The 13,386-nt window shown below is 39.2% G+C and overlaps 1 protein-coding gene across 1 annotated transcript in view; it reads right to left on the reverse strand.

Annotated features, from left to right (window-relative positions):
- CFAP47 (cilia and flagella associated protein 47) overlaps nt 1-13,386 on the reverse strand; it is a 479,971-nt gene that overhangs the window by 454,126 nt on the left and 12,459 nt on the right. The window contains exons 4-8 of the mRNA XM_043897451.1: nt 11,741-11,879; nt 9,361-9,589; nt 8,759-8,919; nt 6,993-7,114; nt 4,556-4,791 (exon numbers count right to left, since the gene is read on the reverse strand). Coding sequence (XP_043753386.1) covers nt 4,556-4,791; nt 6,993-7,114; nt 8,759-8,919; nt 9,361-9,589; nt 11,741-11,879 — 887 coding nt within the window. The remainder of the gene's footprint in view (nt 1-4,555; nt 4,792-6,992; nt 7,115-8,758; nt 8,920-9,360; nt 9,590-11,740; nt 11,880-13,386) is intronic.

A 13,386-nucleotide genomic window follows, 5' to 3' on the forward strand; every position in this document is an offset into this window, starting at 1 on the left:
CTATTTCAAATCCTAAAAGATGATGCTGTGAAAGTGCTGCACTCAATATACCAGCAAATTTGGAAAATCTAGCAGTGGCCACAGGACTGAAAAAGGTCACTTTTCATTCCAATCCCAAAGGAAGAAAATGCCAAAGAATGCTCAAACTACCGCACAATTGCACTCATCTCACACGCTAGTAAAGTAATGCTCAAAATTCTCCAAGCCAGGCTTCAACAATATGCGAACTATGAACTTCCAGATGTTCAAGATGGTTTTCAAAAAAGCAGAGGAACCAGAGATCAAATTGCCAACCTCCACTGGATCATCAAAAAAGCAAGAGAGTTCCATAAAAACATCTATTTCTGCTTTATTGACTATGCCAAAGCCTTTGACTGTGTGGATCACCACAAACTGTGGAAAATTCTGAAAGAGATGGAATACCAGACCACCTGACCTGCCTCTTGAGAAATCTGTATGCAGGTCATGAAGCAACAGTTAGAACTGGACATGGAACAACAGACTGGTTCCAAATAGGAAAAGGAGTATGTCAAGGCTGTACATTGTCACCCTGCTTATTTAACTTATATGCAGAGTACATCATGAGAAATGCTTGGCTATATGAAGTACAAGCTGGAATCAAGATTGCCAGGAGAAATATCAATAACCTCATATATGCAGATGACACCACCCTTATGGCAAAAAGTGAAGAAGAACTAGAGAGACTCTTGATGCAAGTGAAAGAGGAGAGTGAAAAAGTTGGCTTAAAGCTCAACATTCAGAAAACTAAGATCATGGCATCTGGCCCCATCACTTCATGGCAAACAGATGGGGAAACAGTGGCAGACTTTATTTTGGGGGGCTCCAAAATCACTGCAGATGGTAACTGCAGCCATGAAATTAAAAGACGCTTACTCCTTGGAAGAAAAGTGATGACCAACCTAGACAGCATATTAAACAGCAGAGACATTACTTTGCCAACAAAGGTCCATCTAGTCAAGGCTATGGTTTTTCCAGTAGTCATGTATGGATGTGAGAGTTGGACTATAAAGAATGCTGAGTGCGGAAGAATTGATGCTTTTGAACTGTGGTGTTGGAGAAGATTCTTGAGAGTCCCTTGGACTGCAAGGAGATCCAACCAGTCCATCCTAAAGGAAATCAATCCTGAATATTCATTGAAAGGACTGATGTTAAAGCTGAAACTCCAATACTTTGGCCACCTGATGTGAAGAGCTAACTCATTTGAAAAGACCCTGATGCTGGGAGAGATTGAGGGCAGGAGGAGAAGGATACGGCACAGGATTTGATGGTTGGATGGCATCACCGACTCGATGGACATGGGTTTGGGTGAACTCCAGGAGTTGGTGATGGACAGGAAGGCCTGGTGTCCTGCAGTCCATGGGGTCACAAAGAGTCAGACACGACTGAGTGAACTGAACTGAACTGAACAGGTGGTGCTAGTGGTAAGGAACACGACTGCCAATGCAGGAGACATAAGAGATGCAGGTTCAACACCTGGGTTGGGAAGATCCCCTGGATAAGGTCATGGCAACCCACTCCAGCATTCTTGCCTGGAGAATTCCATGGACAGAGGAGTCTGGTGGGCTACAGTCCATAGGGTTGCAAAGAGTCGGACACAACTGAAGTGACTCACACACACACAAATTTAAAAATAGCCTATTACTATCATTTCCCTCTATATATTTCATCCTTTAATATTTCTCTTGTTTCCTGGGTACTTGGCCCATTCCTAAGATAATGCTAATCAAAATTGAAGTTGGATGCCACAATAAGTTCTGAAACATCTTATTTCAACTAGCAAAAGTAAAGTATCACAGAGGATGTAGGACATATCCTTCCACATTATAAATTCATCAGAGCCTTTATTTTCTTTGGGCTATTATTTTCCATCTTTTCTAAAACACTGCTATTTTAAAATCTTTCACTCATTTTGTTCCGCTCACTACATTCTTTCTCAACTTCCTCTCCACTCTCTCTTCCTTGTGTAAAGTGCTTCTGTAGGAAATTGATAATCAGTCTCTCAGCTTCAAACTCTTTAACACTTGGAGCTGGCTGCTAAGAGAAATTGACCAGATTCCTGTGATCCCTGTGAGCTTCTCTGATCAGAGAAAATCAGCTATGTTTTGAAAGATATGCAGGTTACTGGAGAAAATGAATTACGCTGGTAAGATTAAGAGACAGACTAAAGGAAGTCTATGTGCTGTGCTGTGCTTAGTCTAAGAAGCCATTAAAATGACAATGTTTTGCATAATGGTTAGCATGTGTTATTCTCTGAAGACTAATTAGCTCTATTGAAAATGGGGGGAGGGAGTGTCATTCTAATGAAGCAGGAAGAGTTATACATATTAACTGCATGCATTTAAACATGTATACAATAGCTCTTGATTGCAACTGGGAGAAAGCTTCCATCAATAACTTTATGAACCAAACCACTATGCATCGGAGGAAAGATGATAAGGTAAGAACCCCAGGTGAAATAAACCACTCCTGTCTAATGGTGTTTAGAGCAAGACTCAGCAAACTTTTTCTGTTAATTACCAGACAGTAACTATTTAGGCTTTATGAACCATACAACTCACAACTATTTAACCTGCCCTTGTAGCACGAAAGCAGCTATAGACAATAGGCAACAAATAAGAGCGGCTACATTCAATAAAAGTTTACTTAAAACAAACACAAAACAAGTGGCAGACGATCTGGGAAAGAACTGAGGAGTGAGGAAAAGCAAACCGGACATCTAGAAAGTGTCCTTAGCGCTCACAGGTATGTCTTGGCGTTCAACTTCTGTGCTCTGCATGGGAAGCTCTCCAAGGCCTCCGTCAATTAAGCATTTTGTTTCCAATTTGAAAATTCAACTCAACCTTCACTGTCTGGCTCTTATGTTGCCATCTTGGCAGACCTTTCTATCTGGCTGGAGGTTCTTTTTTTCCCCATTTATTTATATTAGTTGGAGGCTAATTACAATACTGTAGTGGTTTTGGCCATACATCGATATGAATCAGTCATGGATTTACAACTCCTGAACCCCCTCCCCCCTCCCTCCCCATCCCACCCCTCTGGGTCATCCCAGTGCACCAGCCCTGAGCACATGTCTCATGCATCAAACCTGGACTGGCGATCTGTTTCACACTTGATAATATACATGTTTCAGTGCTATTCTCTCAGATCATCCCACCCTCGCTTTCTCCCACAGAGTCCAAACGTCTGTTCTATACATCTGCGTCTCTTTTTCTGGAGGTTCTATATCACCTTGTTACAGATCTTGTTTTAAGACATTTGGCATTCTTCTTGAACCCTACCTGTTTGTGTGTATGTCTGACGCTTCCGTAGTGCATTAAAAAATTTCTTACCCAGCAGAGCGTTGGAGAGGAGGAGGCGGCGTCCCAGGTTCATCCCCCGGGGCTGCTCCAGGCCAGGGTACCGGGCCGGGCGGCGCGGGCTGGGTCCGCTCACCGCCCGGGGCTCATGGCCAGAGCTGGGGTGCATCCACTGCCCACGCAGCCGCGGCCAGCGGGACCCAAGCCGCCAAGGTCCGGGAGCGGCCCCGGTACACCGCCCACCTGGATGGACCCCGCCGGCAGCGCGGCCCCAGGTGGCGACCTGGCTGCGGCGGCCGCACGCGTCCCCGCCGCGCCAGCAGGAGGCGCTGTAGGAGCCCATCCCGAACTACCAGCACCTGAGCCGAGACTTGTCCTCCTGCACTCCGCGGGTGACGGCGAGCCTCCTGACGCCAGCCTCGACCCCCCACGCCTCACTGTGCCCCCGATGCACGGTGCCCATGACCAGTCAGTTGCAGGGCGCCTTCCACACCAGCCTCTCAAGAGCGGGCCTGGGAGGATGCATGCCTCGGCTAGTCCTCAGACTCTAGGGCCTGCTTTCCCCCTTCCGCCTCGCCTCACAGGAGTGCAAGACCTGGGCCTCTTGGTGGCAAAACCGCCGCCGCCACCTCTCTCCTGGCACTGGGTCGGAACCAGGCTGCAGCTTCTGCACATGGCACTGGACTTCCACTTCCCCCACATGTGTGCGCCCAAGCTTGGCCAACCATCCTCAGCTCTTGGGATCGGGAAGACGGCCTGGTTCCCACGGCAGTTTCACCATTTGCTGCTACCAGCAGCCGCGGGCTCAGAGGCTTCCCGCCTCTGGTCCCTGCGGTTCCACTGCCCTAGACACGGGCTCCAGGCTCATTCCTGGATCCACCCTTGTGAGAGAGGGTCAAAGCTCCGCGCTGGATATTTAAGTTTAGGGGTCAACCTCCTGGGCACATAGATACATACTCTCTCGGGAAAAAAAAAATCCATAAGAGCAGTAACTATGTTTTGCACTTCTTTACTTTCTCTACAGTTGGTTGGTTTTTTATTTTGGCACATGAAAGGCACGTAAGAAATAATTACGAATATTGTACAGGTACCGATACAAAAGTATTCATAACTAGGCCACAAAAGAGATTAAATTTCTAAACATTGGTGCAACAAATGTAGGCTTTTATCCTCTGCATGGCTTTTTAGTCAACCTTAAACTATTTAAAGCATGTGAAAGCATAGAATGATAATCTTACCTGCATACATCCTTCATCAATCTTGCCCTTTTGAGGGTCAATTTTAAAATGTGCAGTTTTTTTAAAGTGGTACATCAGAGGAAGGGATTTGGATCGATTTTGCATAACACAATGAATCTCTGAATGTCCACCCATGAAACAAGGTGCAAAAGTAAGAACCCTTCCAGGATCAAACTGAAGTAAGACTGGAAGTCCTGAGCCTGTCAGGGCTAATTCCACTTTCTGAAACGAGTCACCTGTAAAAGCAGTAATAGTCTGTTAATATTAATAGTGTTTTGGGAACCCAGAATATATTTGCTCAGTCCAAATAGTGTCATCTGAAAGACTTGATGAGACATGGGTATCTAATTCAATCTTTCATTCAACAAAGTTTCTGAATGCCTTCTCTGTGTCGGTATTTTTCTAGGCCTTGGGGGTACAATAGTGAATAAAACAGGTGATGTCCTTGCTCTCATGGATTTTACACTCTAGTGAGGTGACACTGACAACAAAATAAATAGGTAAAGTAAGGTGAAACAGAGTACAATGTCTTGGGGCTGCTCATTTATATGGGGAACTCCAAAAAGAACGGATAGGGAGACGTGAGCAAAGATATAAAGGACCCTGGAAGAAAATCATGGGAAAAAAATTTTTTTAAGTGTATTCTAAATACAGAAAACAGCAAATACAAAGACTCTAACATAGGAATGACTTGGCATGCTCAAAAAAAAACAACCCTCAGGAATGAAGTATGGCTGCAGAAGAGTAGTAGAAGAATGGTAAGAAATGATCCGACATAAGATATACTTTCGACAGTAGAGATAACAAAATTTGCTGACTGATTACAGTAGAATCAGAGATTGAACACAATAAATGATGATGCTAAGGTTTTTGGCATAAGCAACTGAAGTGATGGAATGAAGTGATGGAAGAAATGAAGTCATTTCTTGAGGCAGGAAAGACTTCAGGAGGGACAGGCTATGGGGAAACCAATAGTTCTTTTTGGACATGTTAAGTGTGAGACATCTGGTAGAAATCCAAGTGGAAATGTCTTATTAGGTCACTTATTGTAGTTGTCAACTTAGAGTGAAGGTAAAGGAGGAAGGATTGGGGTTTTCAGGCGAGAAGAGAAGCTGGGTGAATATTAATCTCAGATCAGGAGAAAGTGAATGAGTGGAGGAATGTAGCAGGAATGGCAAAGGCCAGGACTCAGTTGGGATTAATGGTTTTGTGTTCTTCACTGGCCCAATTAGCTTCTGAGGTGCAGCCCTGGAGTAGGCTGAGAGTTGAATTGAATCAGATTAGAGGTTTTCCACTCAGTCACAGTGGGAGTTGAGCCAAGAGATTTACATATACTTGGGGGAAAGTGATTAAAATTATGAACAATGGAATATAAGCTGAGAAACAATGTAAATATGAAGTTTTGGAGATACAGTACTAGAAAAGAAGGTAGTCAGTATGAAATGAGGGCTCTGATTGAGTGAAAGAATAGTTTTGCAGAGAAAGTATTACAACTAGAATCCCCAAAATAGGGTTTATATTTCTTCACTCATGCTGTTACTAGCCAATCCAAGATTCTAAGGCAAACCTAGCATCTCTATCTCTAGCCACTGAAAATTAGATTAACTTGAAAGCCTAGAATAAATGTTCTGTCTATGATCAGCAGACAGAGCTCAGTATCACCAACTATGGCATAAATAGTAACAGAGCAATCAATTTCTGCCCTAGGAATACTGTTCATCTCTGCTCAATGACATCACTCATACCAACACTCAAATCTTCTAGACTCTTATCTTGCCATGGTCATCTTTCTGGATTTCATCTCTCCTCTGCCTATATTTTTATTTTCTCTTTGATCTTTCTTGCTAAACTGAACTTCAATTCCATTTTCCTCACTCCAACTCATCCAACATTACCTGAAATGTACAGAGTCCACTGCATTTTTACATGTGACCTACAAAGCACATGCACTTATGAATATCCTATAACAAAATACGGCATCCTATTTATTGATACTAGAACTCTAGGTCTTATTCTTTAACTGTTACTTTATGTAGATCCTAAGAGAGCTAAAGGTTTGGTAAAGATGAAATAGATCATTTGTTTCCATGTTAATCTCTAAGAGAAAATCTAGGCTTACAAAGAAAAGAAACAAGGTTGTTTTTTGTTTTTATTTTATTCCTTTAACTCTACATCACCATGTTTATCTACTGTCATCTTAAAATAATTAAGTCATTTAACTTAAATTGGAAAATTATTATATAAATGATTCTGAGGTTGACTTTTCTCAATGTTCCACAGAAGACCTCTTGAATGTTAAGGTCTCTTGAATGTTTCCATTTTCATTCTAATCAATAATTATACATTTCATTAAATTGCCTCTACATATATTGCTGTCCAAAGTTTTACAGAATTTAAACAGCTACATATTTGATGATAATGTTCACTTCACACTTACTTTTGATGATTTGATTATCATCTCTCAAAAATCCATCTTTAGTTCCTACAGACTCAAATCTCAAGAAAACAGCATAGTCTTGCCTATGTGTAGGATCATTCTTTTGACCATCAACGATTAACCTGTGAAAAAATTACAATCAATTATCTCTAAAGCAAAGATGACACACTTTATTAATCTCTCAAAAGGGAATATCAACCCCAATACCTAAATCTACACAGATGAAATTCAGCAATAAAAAGATAACTGTGATCCATTTTCCAAAATTACCACACGATACTGAGACTTGCAAAAGAAGGCCACACTCATAGACATGAAGTCAAAACAGCTGAGTTCATGATGATATTTGCAAGATAAGTGGGATTTAAATATACTAAGCTGTCAAACTCTTGCCTCCAATGCCACGTTCTGTGTAAAGGATTTTCTTTCCAGGCAAACTTCATTGCTAGCTAAGGTCTCTGTTCAATTCTCTATAGTAGTCCTTCCTACACCCAGGTGTAACTGCAAATCTCTGGTACATATTTATGTCCTCCCATGGACTAAGCATATATTTCTAGCCACATTCTTGTTAGAGGAGAAAAGGAAATTTGGAGAATAGGATTTGGTAACAGCCAAATCTTGGCAAAGGAGAAAAGCAAAGGAAAGAGGAGAAGAAAGGAAGTAGGACGAAAGACACAGATGGGTTATATCACAGGCTTGTGCCCTCACAAACTTTACTTGCCTTACCTAGAGCTCAGCTTTTTAGCAATGGATACTCAAATATATACACAAAAGGTTGGTGTGAAATATTACATAGGAATTCAAATAGCATATCGAGAACACCTTTAAGACTACAAATCATATTTATTTCTGAGTTCATGCTAGACTCTCAAATAAAATGAACATACTGCCGTGCAAAGAACATTTAGAATTTCAAAGATTGTGTATTAAACAGAATCTTACAGATTCACCAAAGAAATTTCCCGCATGAAGGGATGATTAATAAGGCAATTACAGATTGTACAAATAGAACAATTACTTGATTTATTACCCTCCTTAAATTAAACCACAACTCAGTCTTCATCAAGACAATTGGTATCACCAAGTGACCCGGTTGCCACAGAGAGAAATACATTAAACACTGCCTTCTTAAAAGGTCAACATGCTGACAATTGGATCAGTTATTGTCATACACTACAACCTCTCAAATGTACCTGAAACTGCTACTGCATATTTAAAACAGCATTACCAATTATATTTTCAAACTAAATAACCAAACCAAGCACAGGGAAAACTACACATTGGCAAAAGTCCTAAACATTTATATGAATTTCTGCAACCAAGTGTGGTTGACCCCAGCAGCTACTAAAGGCCTAATATTTCTGATATTCAGTCTAAGTATTTGGCCCTGGCAGGAGCACCGCATCCTCTTTGGAGGCATCTATAACAAACTCCATGCCCCTAGCCACTGCGTGACTATTTCTGGAAGGACAATAAGGTCTTGGTCGAACAGACTGGTCTGTGGCCACAATTCAAAGCAACCCCAAACTTTCACCATCTCATTTCCACAAGGTCTGGAGAGATTTTTAATTTAAAATAAAGTGTTTAGAAGCATTTTTAAATATTGAAAATAATGTTAACCGTGTTAGAAGTATTTAGAACCATAATAAGAAAAATCCAATTTGTGCCTTCTGCCAAGTTGCACTATTAAAATCAATCTGATGAATGTACCATTAATATACTTTCCATTGATCAGTAACACCATAATGAAATTAATTTTTGCTTACTTTGGGCTGAAACAAAATGTAATTAAAATCTTTTGATAAGGTAGTAACCTCCCTTCATTAGGAACACAGGAGATAATTGTGGTAATATCTATGCTCTTTATTTTCCTTAAGTAGGCGAGATTATTTAAAGCAACATCTGTTCTTTGTTTAATATTTGTACCCTGTAATATAAAATCAGAAATAAAAGAATATTAAGGCAAATATACGAAAAGTATTTTAAAATGCAATCATAAAATAATTATTGAAATTCCAGAGGCTAGATATAGAGAGAATGTATGTCTTTAAAGTAACATACATAAATTTGATCAAGGCACCTCATAAAACTTTCAACTATTGAAAAATTGATGAGAACATAAACTCCCATAATTAGCCACTAAGACATATTAATACCCATCTAGTTTATTTCAGATATAGATTACTATCAAGGTCAGCTTGATTTACTAACTTTTTGAGGTCACCCTTGGAAACATGTGAAATGAAATCATATCTTCATGTTAAAACATTTTTAGAGTAATTAAACAGCTTGTTGGTTATTAGTAAGTTCAAAACAATCTGTTTCAAAACATAATACCTGATCTTCCTCTGTTCCATTATTTACTTACCAATTCTTCTCCAACGGAATCATCTTGCATTATGGCTACCCAATTTATAGGTTCTGGGCTATTATTGTACAGAAGTGCACGTTCAATCTTTGACGTTCCAAAGAAAACAGAACCAAAGCTTATGCATTCCAACTTTCTATCATTATTTATGTTTAACAATTCAATAATCTGCTCAACCACACGGGCTCTGATATTCAAGAATATGTCTGGACGATCTTGCAAACTCACTCTACAAGATAATGAATTATACATATATATTTTAATTAGAATTCTATACACTTTTTCTCCTAAATATTTATATAAGCAGAAATTTTATAAAATCACATTATAATTAAAATTTGAAGACCTAAGAGAAGTTCCTTTCACGTTATGTGACAGAGACTGTTATGTCCTTCCGTCTGTCTGAACCTGCATAGTAGAATGGCATATGTGCAATCTAATTTATTGTCTCTGGGAAACAACAAAGATGGAAAATAACTGCATGAATTGACCTAGAAAAAAATTATTGATATTTCCATATCACCAATTATTCTGTAAATACTAGAGTTAGATAGGAAGATTTATATGGCCACCTCTAGTTCTAGAATTCTGAGATTCTTTTCTAATCATCCCATTTCCCCAAGTCCACTCAACAACTTCATCTTCATCCTAATAACCCAATTCTCTATGAAGCAAAGTATCTCGGCAAAACTCCACTTACTTGCTGAAATGAATATCCCCCCTCAAAAAACTTCATTTTTCAGACTAATCTGAATTTACTGTTGAAGCTTCCTTTACATTTATCCCTCTCTGGCATAAATGCAATCCTTTTGAATCTTGCCCTGTCAGATAGCACAAATCAATGACCAAACCACAGCCATCACCAAAGTCCTTAACTTACACTCTACCTCTGTCACACTGGGCATGGTTGATACCATCTCTTTACACATCTCCCCTCACTTAGCTTTCTTGACACCATACTTTCATGATTTTCCTTCAACTTATTTAGACTCTACCTTCTTATTTTCCTAAGACTTGGGTATTTTGTAAATTCCACGAATAATGCTGTTTCTCTCCTACTTTTTTATACTCTAGTTTCTCAAAGTTATTTTTAACACTTCATGCTTCATCTACAACTTATGAACTGACAACTCTCAAAGCAATACATCTAGACCGAAATTTTTTATGGGACTCATAATATAAGTAAATCTAATAGGCTCCAAAGGATTCTGCAAAGCAAATCAATTCCAACGTTACAAAACTGGAGTCAAGATCTTCTCCCACAGACCTGAACCTCCTCTTACTTTGTCTTTCTATAACCAGTTACTAAATCTAGTTAAATCTACCTCCATAACATACCTCCATTCTGCACATTTCTTTCCATACTCCTAATATGTACCTTAGCTGAAGCCTTCATTATTTCTCTTCTGCCTTACTATTACAGTTTCTAGTCAGGCTATCCACTCCACATCTATACTTCTTGATTTTGTACACTGGTATTAACATGAGCTTTTTAAAATGAAAAGTAATTAAGTAATCCTAAAACTTTCCTGAGATTCCACAGCCTTTACAATAAAACCTAAGCTTGAATCAGGGCTCACAACTGTTTCTCAAACTTTTTTTTTTTTGAACTGTGGCCTTCAGTGAGAAATGCATTTTACACTGCAATGCAAAATACACACACACACACACACACATGAAACAAGTTTTACAAAATGCCATTTGAACTTAGTATGTGAGATGCATTCTGATGTTTTCTATTTCATTGTTTTAATACTAGTGGTGACTCATTATACTGACTGCATATCCTGCTAATGAACTGAGAAGTATAGCAAAAACAACAACAACAACAAAACTTTCCTATAAGGTCCTTAACTGGACCCTGCACCATTCTGTTCTTCTGGTTTCATCACTCCTCACCTCCATCTCTTTGCCTCAGATCTCAAGATGTGTAACACTGTATTAACCTCTAGGAAGTTATCTTCTACTTGCTCTGTCTGAAATCATTCCTCTAACCTACTCCCATCACCAATATCCACCTCTCCTACACACACACACTCAGTTCAAATCACACCACTGCTCTTTGCTGGCCAATTTCTACTCAACAACAGGTGTTTCGTTCAACTACTACCTCCTTAATGGAGCTCCTTCTTGATCCATTCCCTCATCCCCACAAAATTCAAACTAGGAGCTCCTATTAGGTGTACCCATATGCCATTCTCCAGTTCTTCCCATTTTTTCAGTCTCTAGTACTTGGCAAACAGTAGATACTCAATGAATGAATGCTGACTCCAAGAACAAAGAAGCTAACATACATTCAAAGACAAAAGGCATATATGAAAAGAGAAACAGGAAACTATCAAGCACTACACTAGAATTAAGAACCATAGTATACACTCACTTTGCCAATTCGTTTACAACTATGGGCTGGTCTGCACAAAAATCCACTTTAATAACCATTGATGACTTGGGCTTCACAACACCACTGGTTGGAAAAATGACAATGGGTAGTTGGCCCTGGTATTCTGTTTTAAAGATACCTAAGGAGAATGAGAGCAGATGGTTTACATTTGGATCCTTATAATGTTAACATTCACTCACTTAGTAGGGGACAGACACACATTACAGAGTATATGGTCTACTGTGGACCAAGAATCATAGCTTTGATTGTAAATCCAGTCTCTAGGGTCATCCAATAAATTTGAGCCTGGTGTTAAGTCTCAACCCTCACCAATAGCTAAAATAAACTGTCTGCTTACTGTGCTCAGACACTCAACCTGAAGCAGAGTCACCCAGGTTAGTCAAGCTCCTGCTAATCTGCATAAAAGCGTTAGTCCAACTCTTTGCAACCCCATGGTCTACAGACTGCCAGGGTCCCCTGTCCATGGAGTTCTCTAGGCAAGAATATTGCTTTCTTAAGCTACAGAATCATGGCATGGTTCCTTCCACATCAATAGTTGACTACTACAGCTATTAACTAATAGAGCTGGGATTTTCACCTGGATGTTTCTGACCACTGGGCTTATAACCACCACTACTACTCATTATGGAGTTAATGTAGTTCACAGAGGAAAAGGGTGAAAGGAATGAATTTCTAGAATAAAAAAGCATATGAGAAGGAGCCCACAAAAATTTCTTATTCTGAAAGCAGAAATGGTCTATAGTTTATGGTAATGTCAGGTGCCTATATTAGAGCATGCAGTCTATAGCAGATACTATCTCCTTTCCATCTCTGTAGTCCTGGCACCCCATACAGTGCATAGCGCCAAGCAGGGCTCAAAATGTCCAACAAATGGGAAGCAGCCAGTCATGAGTGTCTTTGATATCACTATACAATATTAACACAAATGAGCATGCTGTCCACATAAACAACTTTGAAGATTCCTAATTTACCAGTTTTAAATCACATTTGATGACATTCTCCAAAATTATTCATTTAACTTAGGAGAATGAAAATATTAGCATAATAAAAGTACTGAAAATATAAAAAGATAATAAAACTTAAAATCCAGAAACGACCTGATGAAAAAAGGTCAACAAACTCACAGTAACAAAACGTGTTAATCCAATCATTTTTAGAGACATGGTAATGACATAAATATTTATTTTTTTATATCATAACATAAAGCAAAAATCTGTAAAATTATATCCATTACAAATAAACAAGTATTACTGACTCAGTTCTCCAAGAAAATAAAACTATATGAGTTCAGCTAAGGCTGAGTCTAAAGTCAATGGTGCAAAAGCTTATCCAGGAACAACCCCTAAGAAAAGAACATTGTTGAACCTTTTAAATATATTAGAATACTGAGTACACAAACATTACTCTGTCTTATGTAACTTTAATGCCATTAGTAATAATGAAATATTTGACTGTTTTTTTTTAATGTTAACACAGGAGCAAGGACATCATCCTAGGAGAAGGATGTCATTGAAGGAAAGATGTTACAGATAGAATTTTTGTCATCAAATTTTTATTTTTTTAAGATATGAAATTGGCCAATGTGTGGAGAATGAACTACAAGCAGATAAGAAGAGACTCCAGAG

This window comes from Cervus elaphus, chromosome X, assembly GCF_910594005.1.
Source record: "Cervus elaphus chromosome X, mCerEla1.1, whole genome shotgun sequence".
Lineage (NCBI taxonomy): Eukaryota > Metazoa > Chordata > Mammalia > Artiodactyla > Cervidae > Cervus > Cervus elaphus.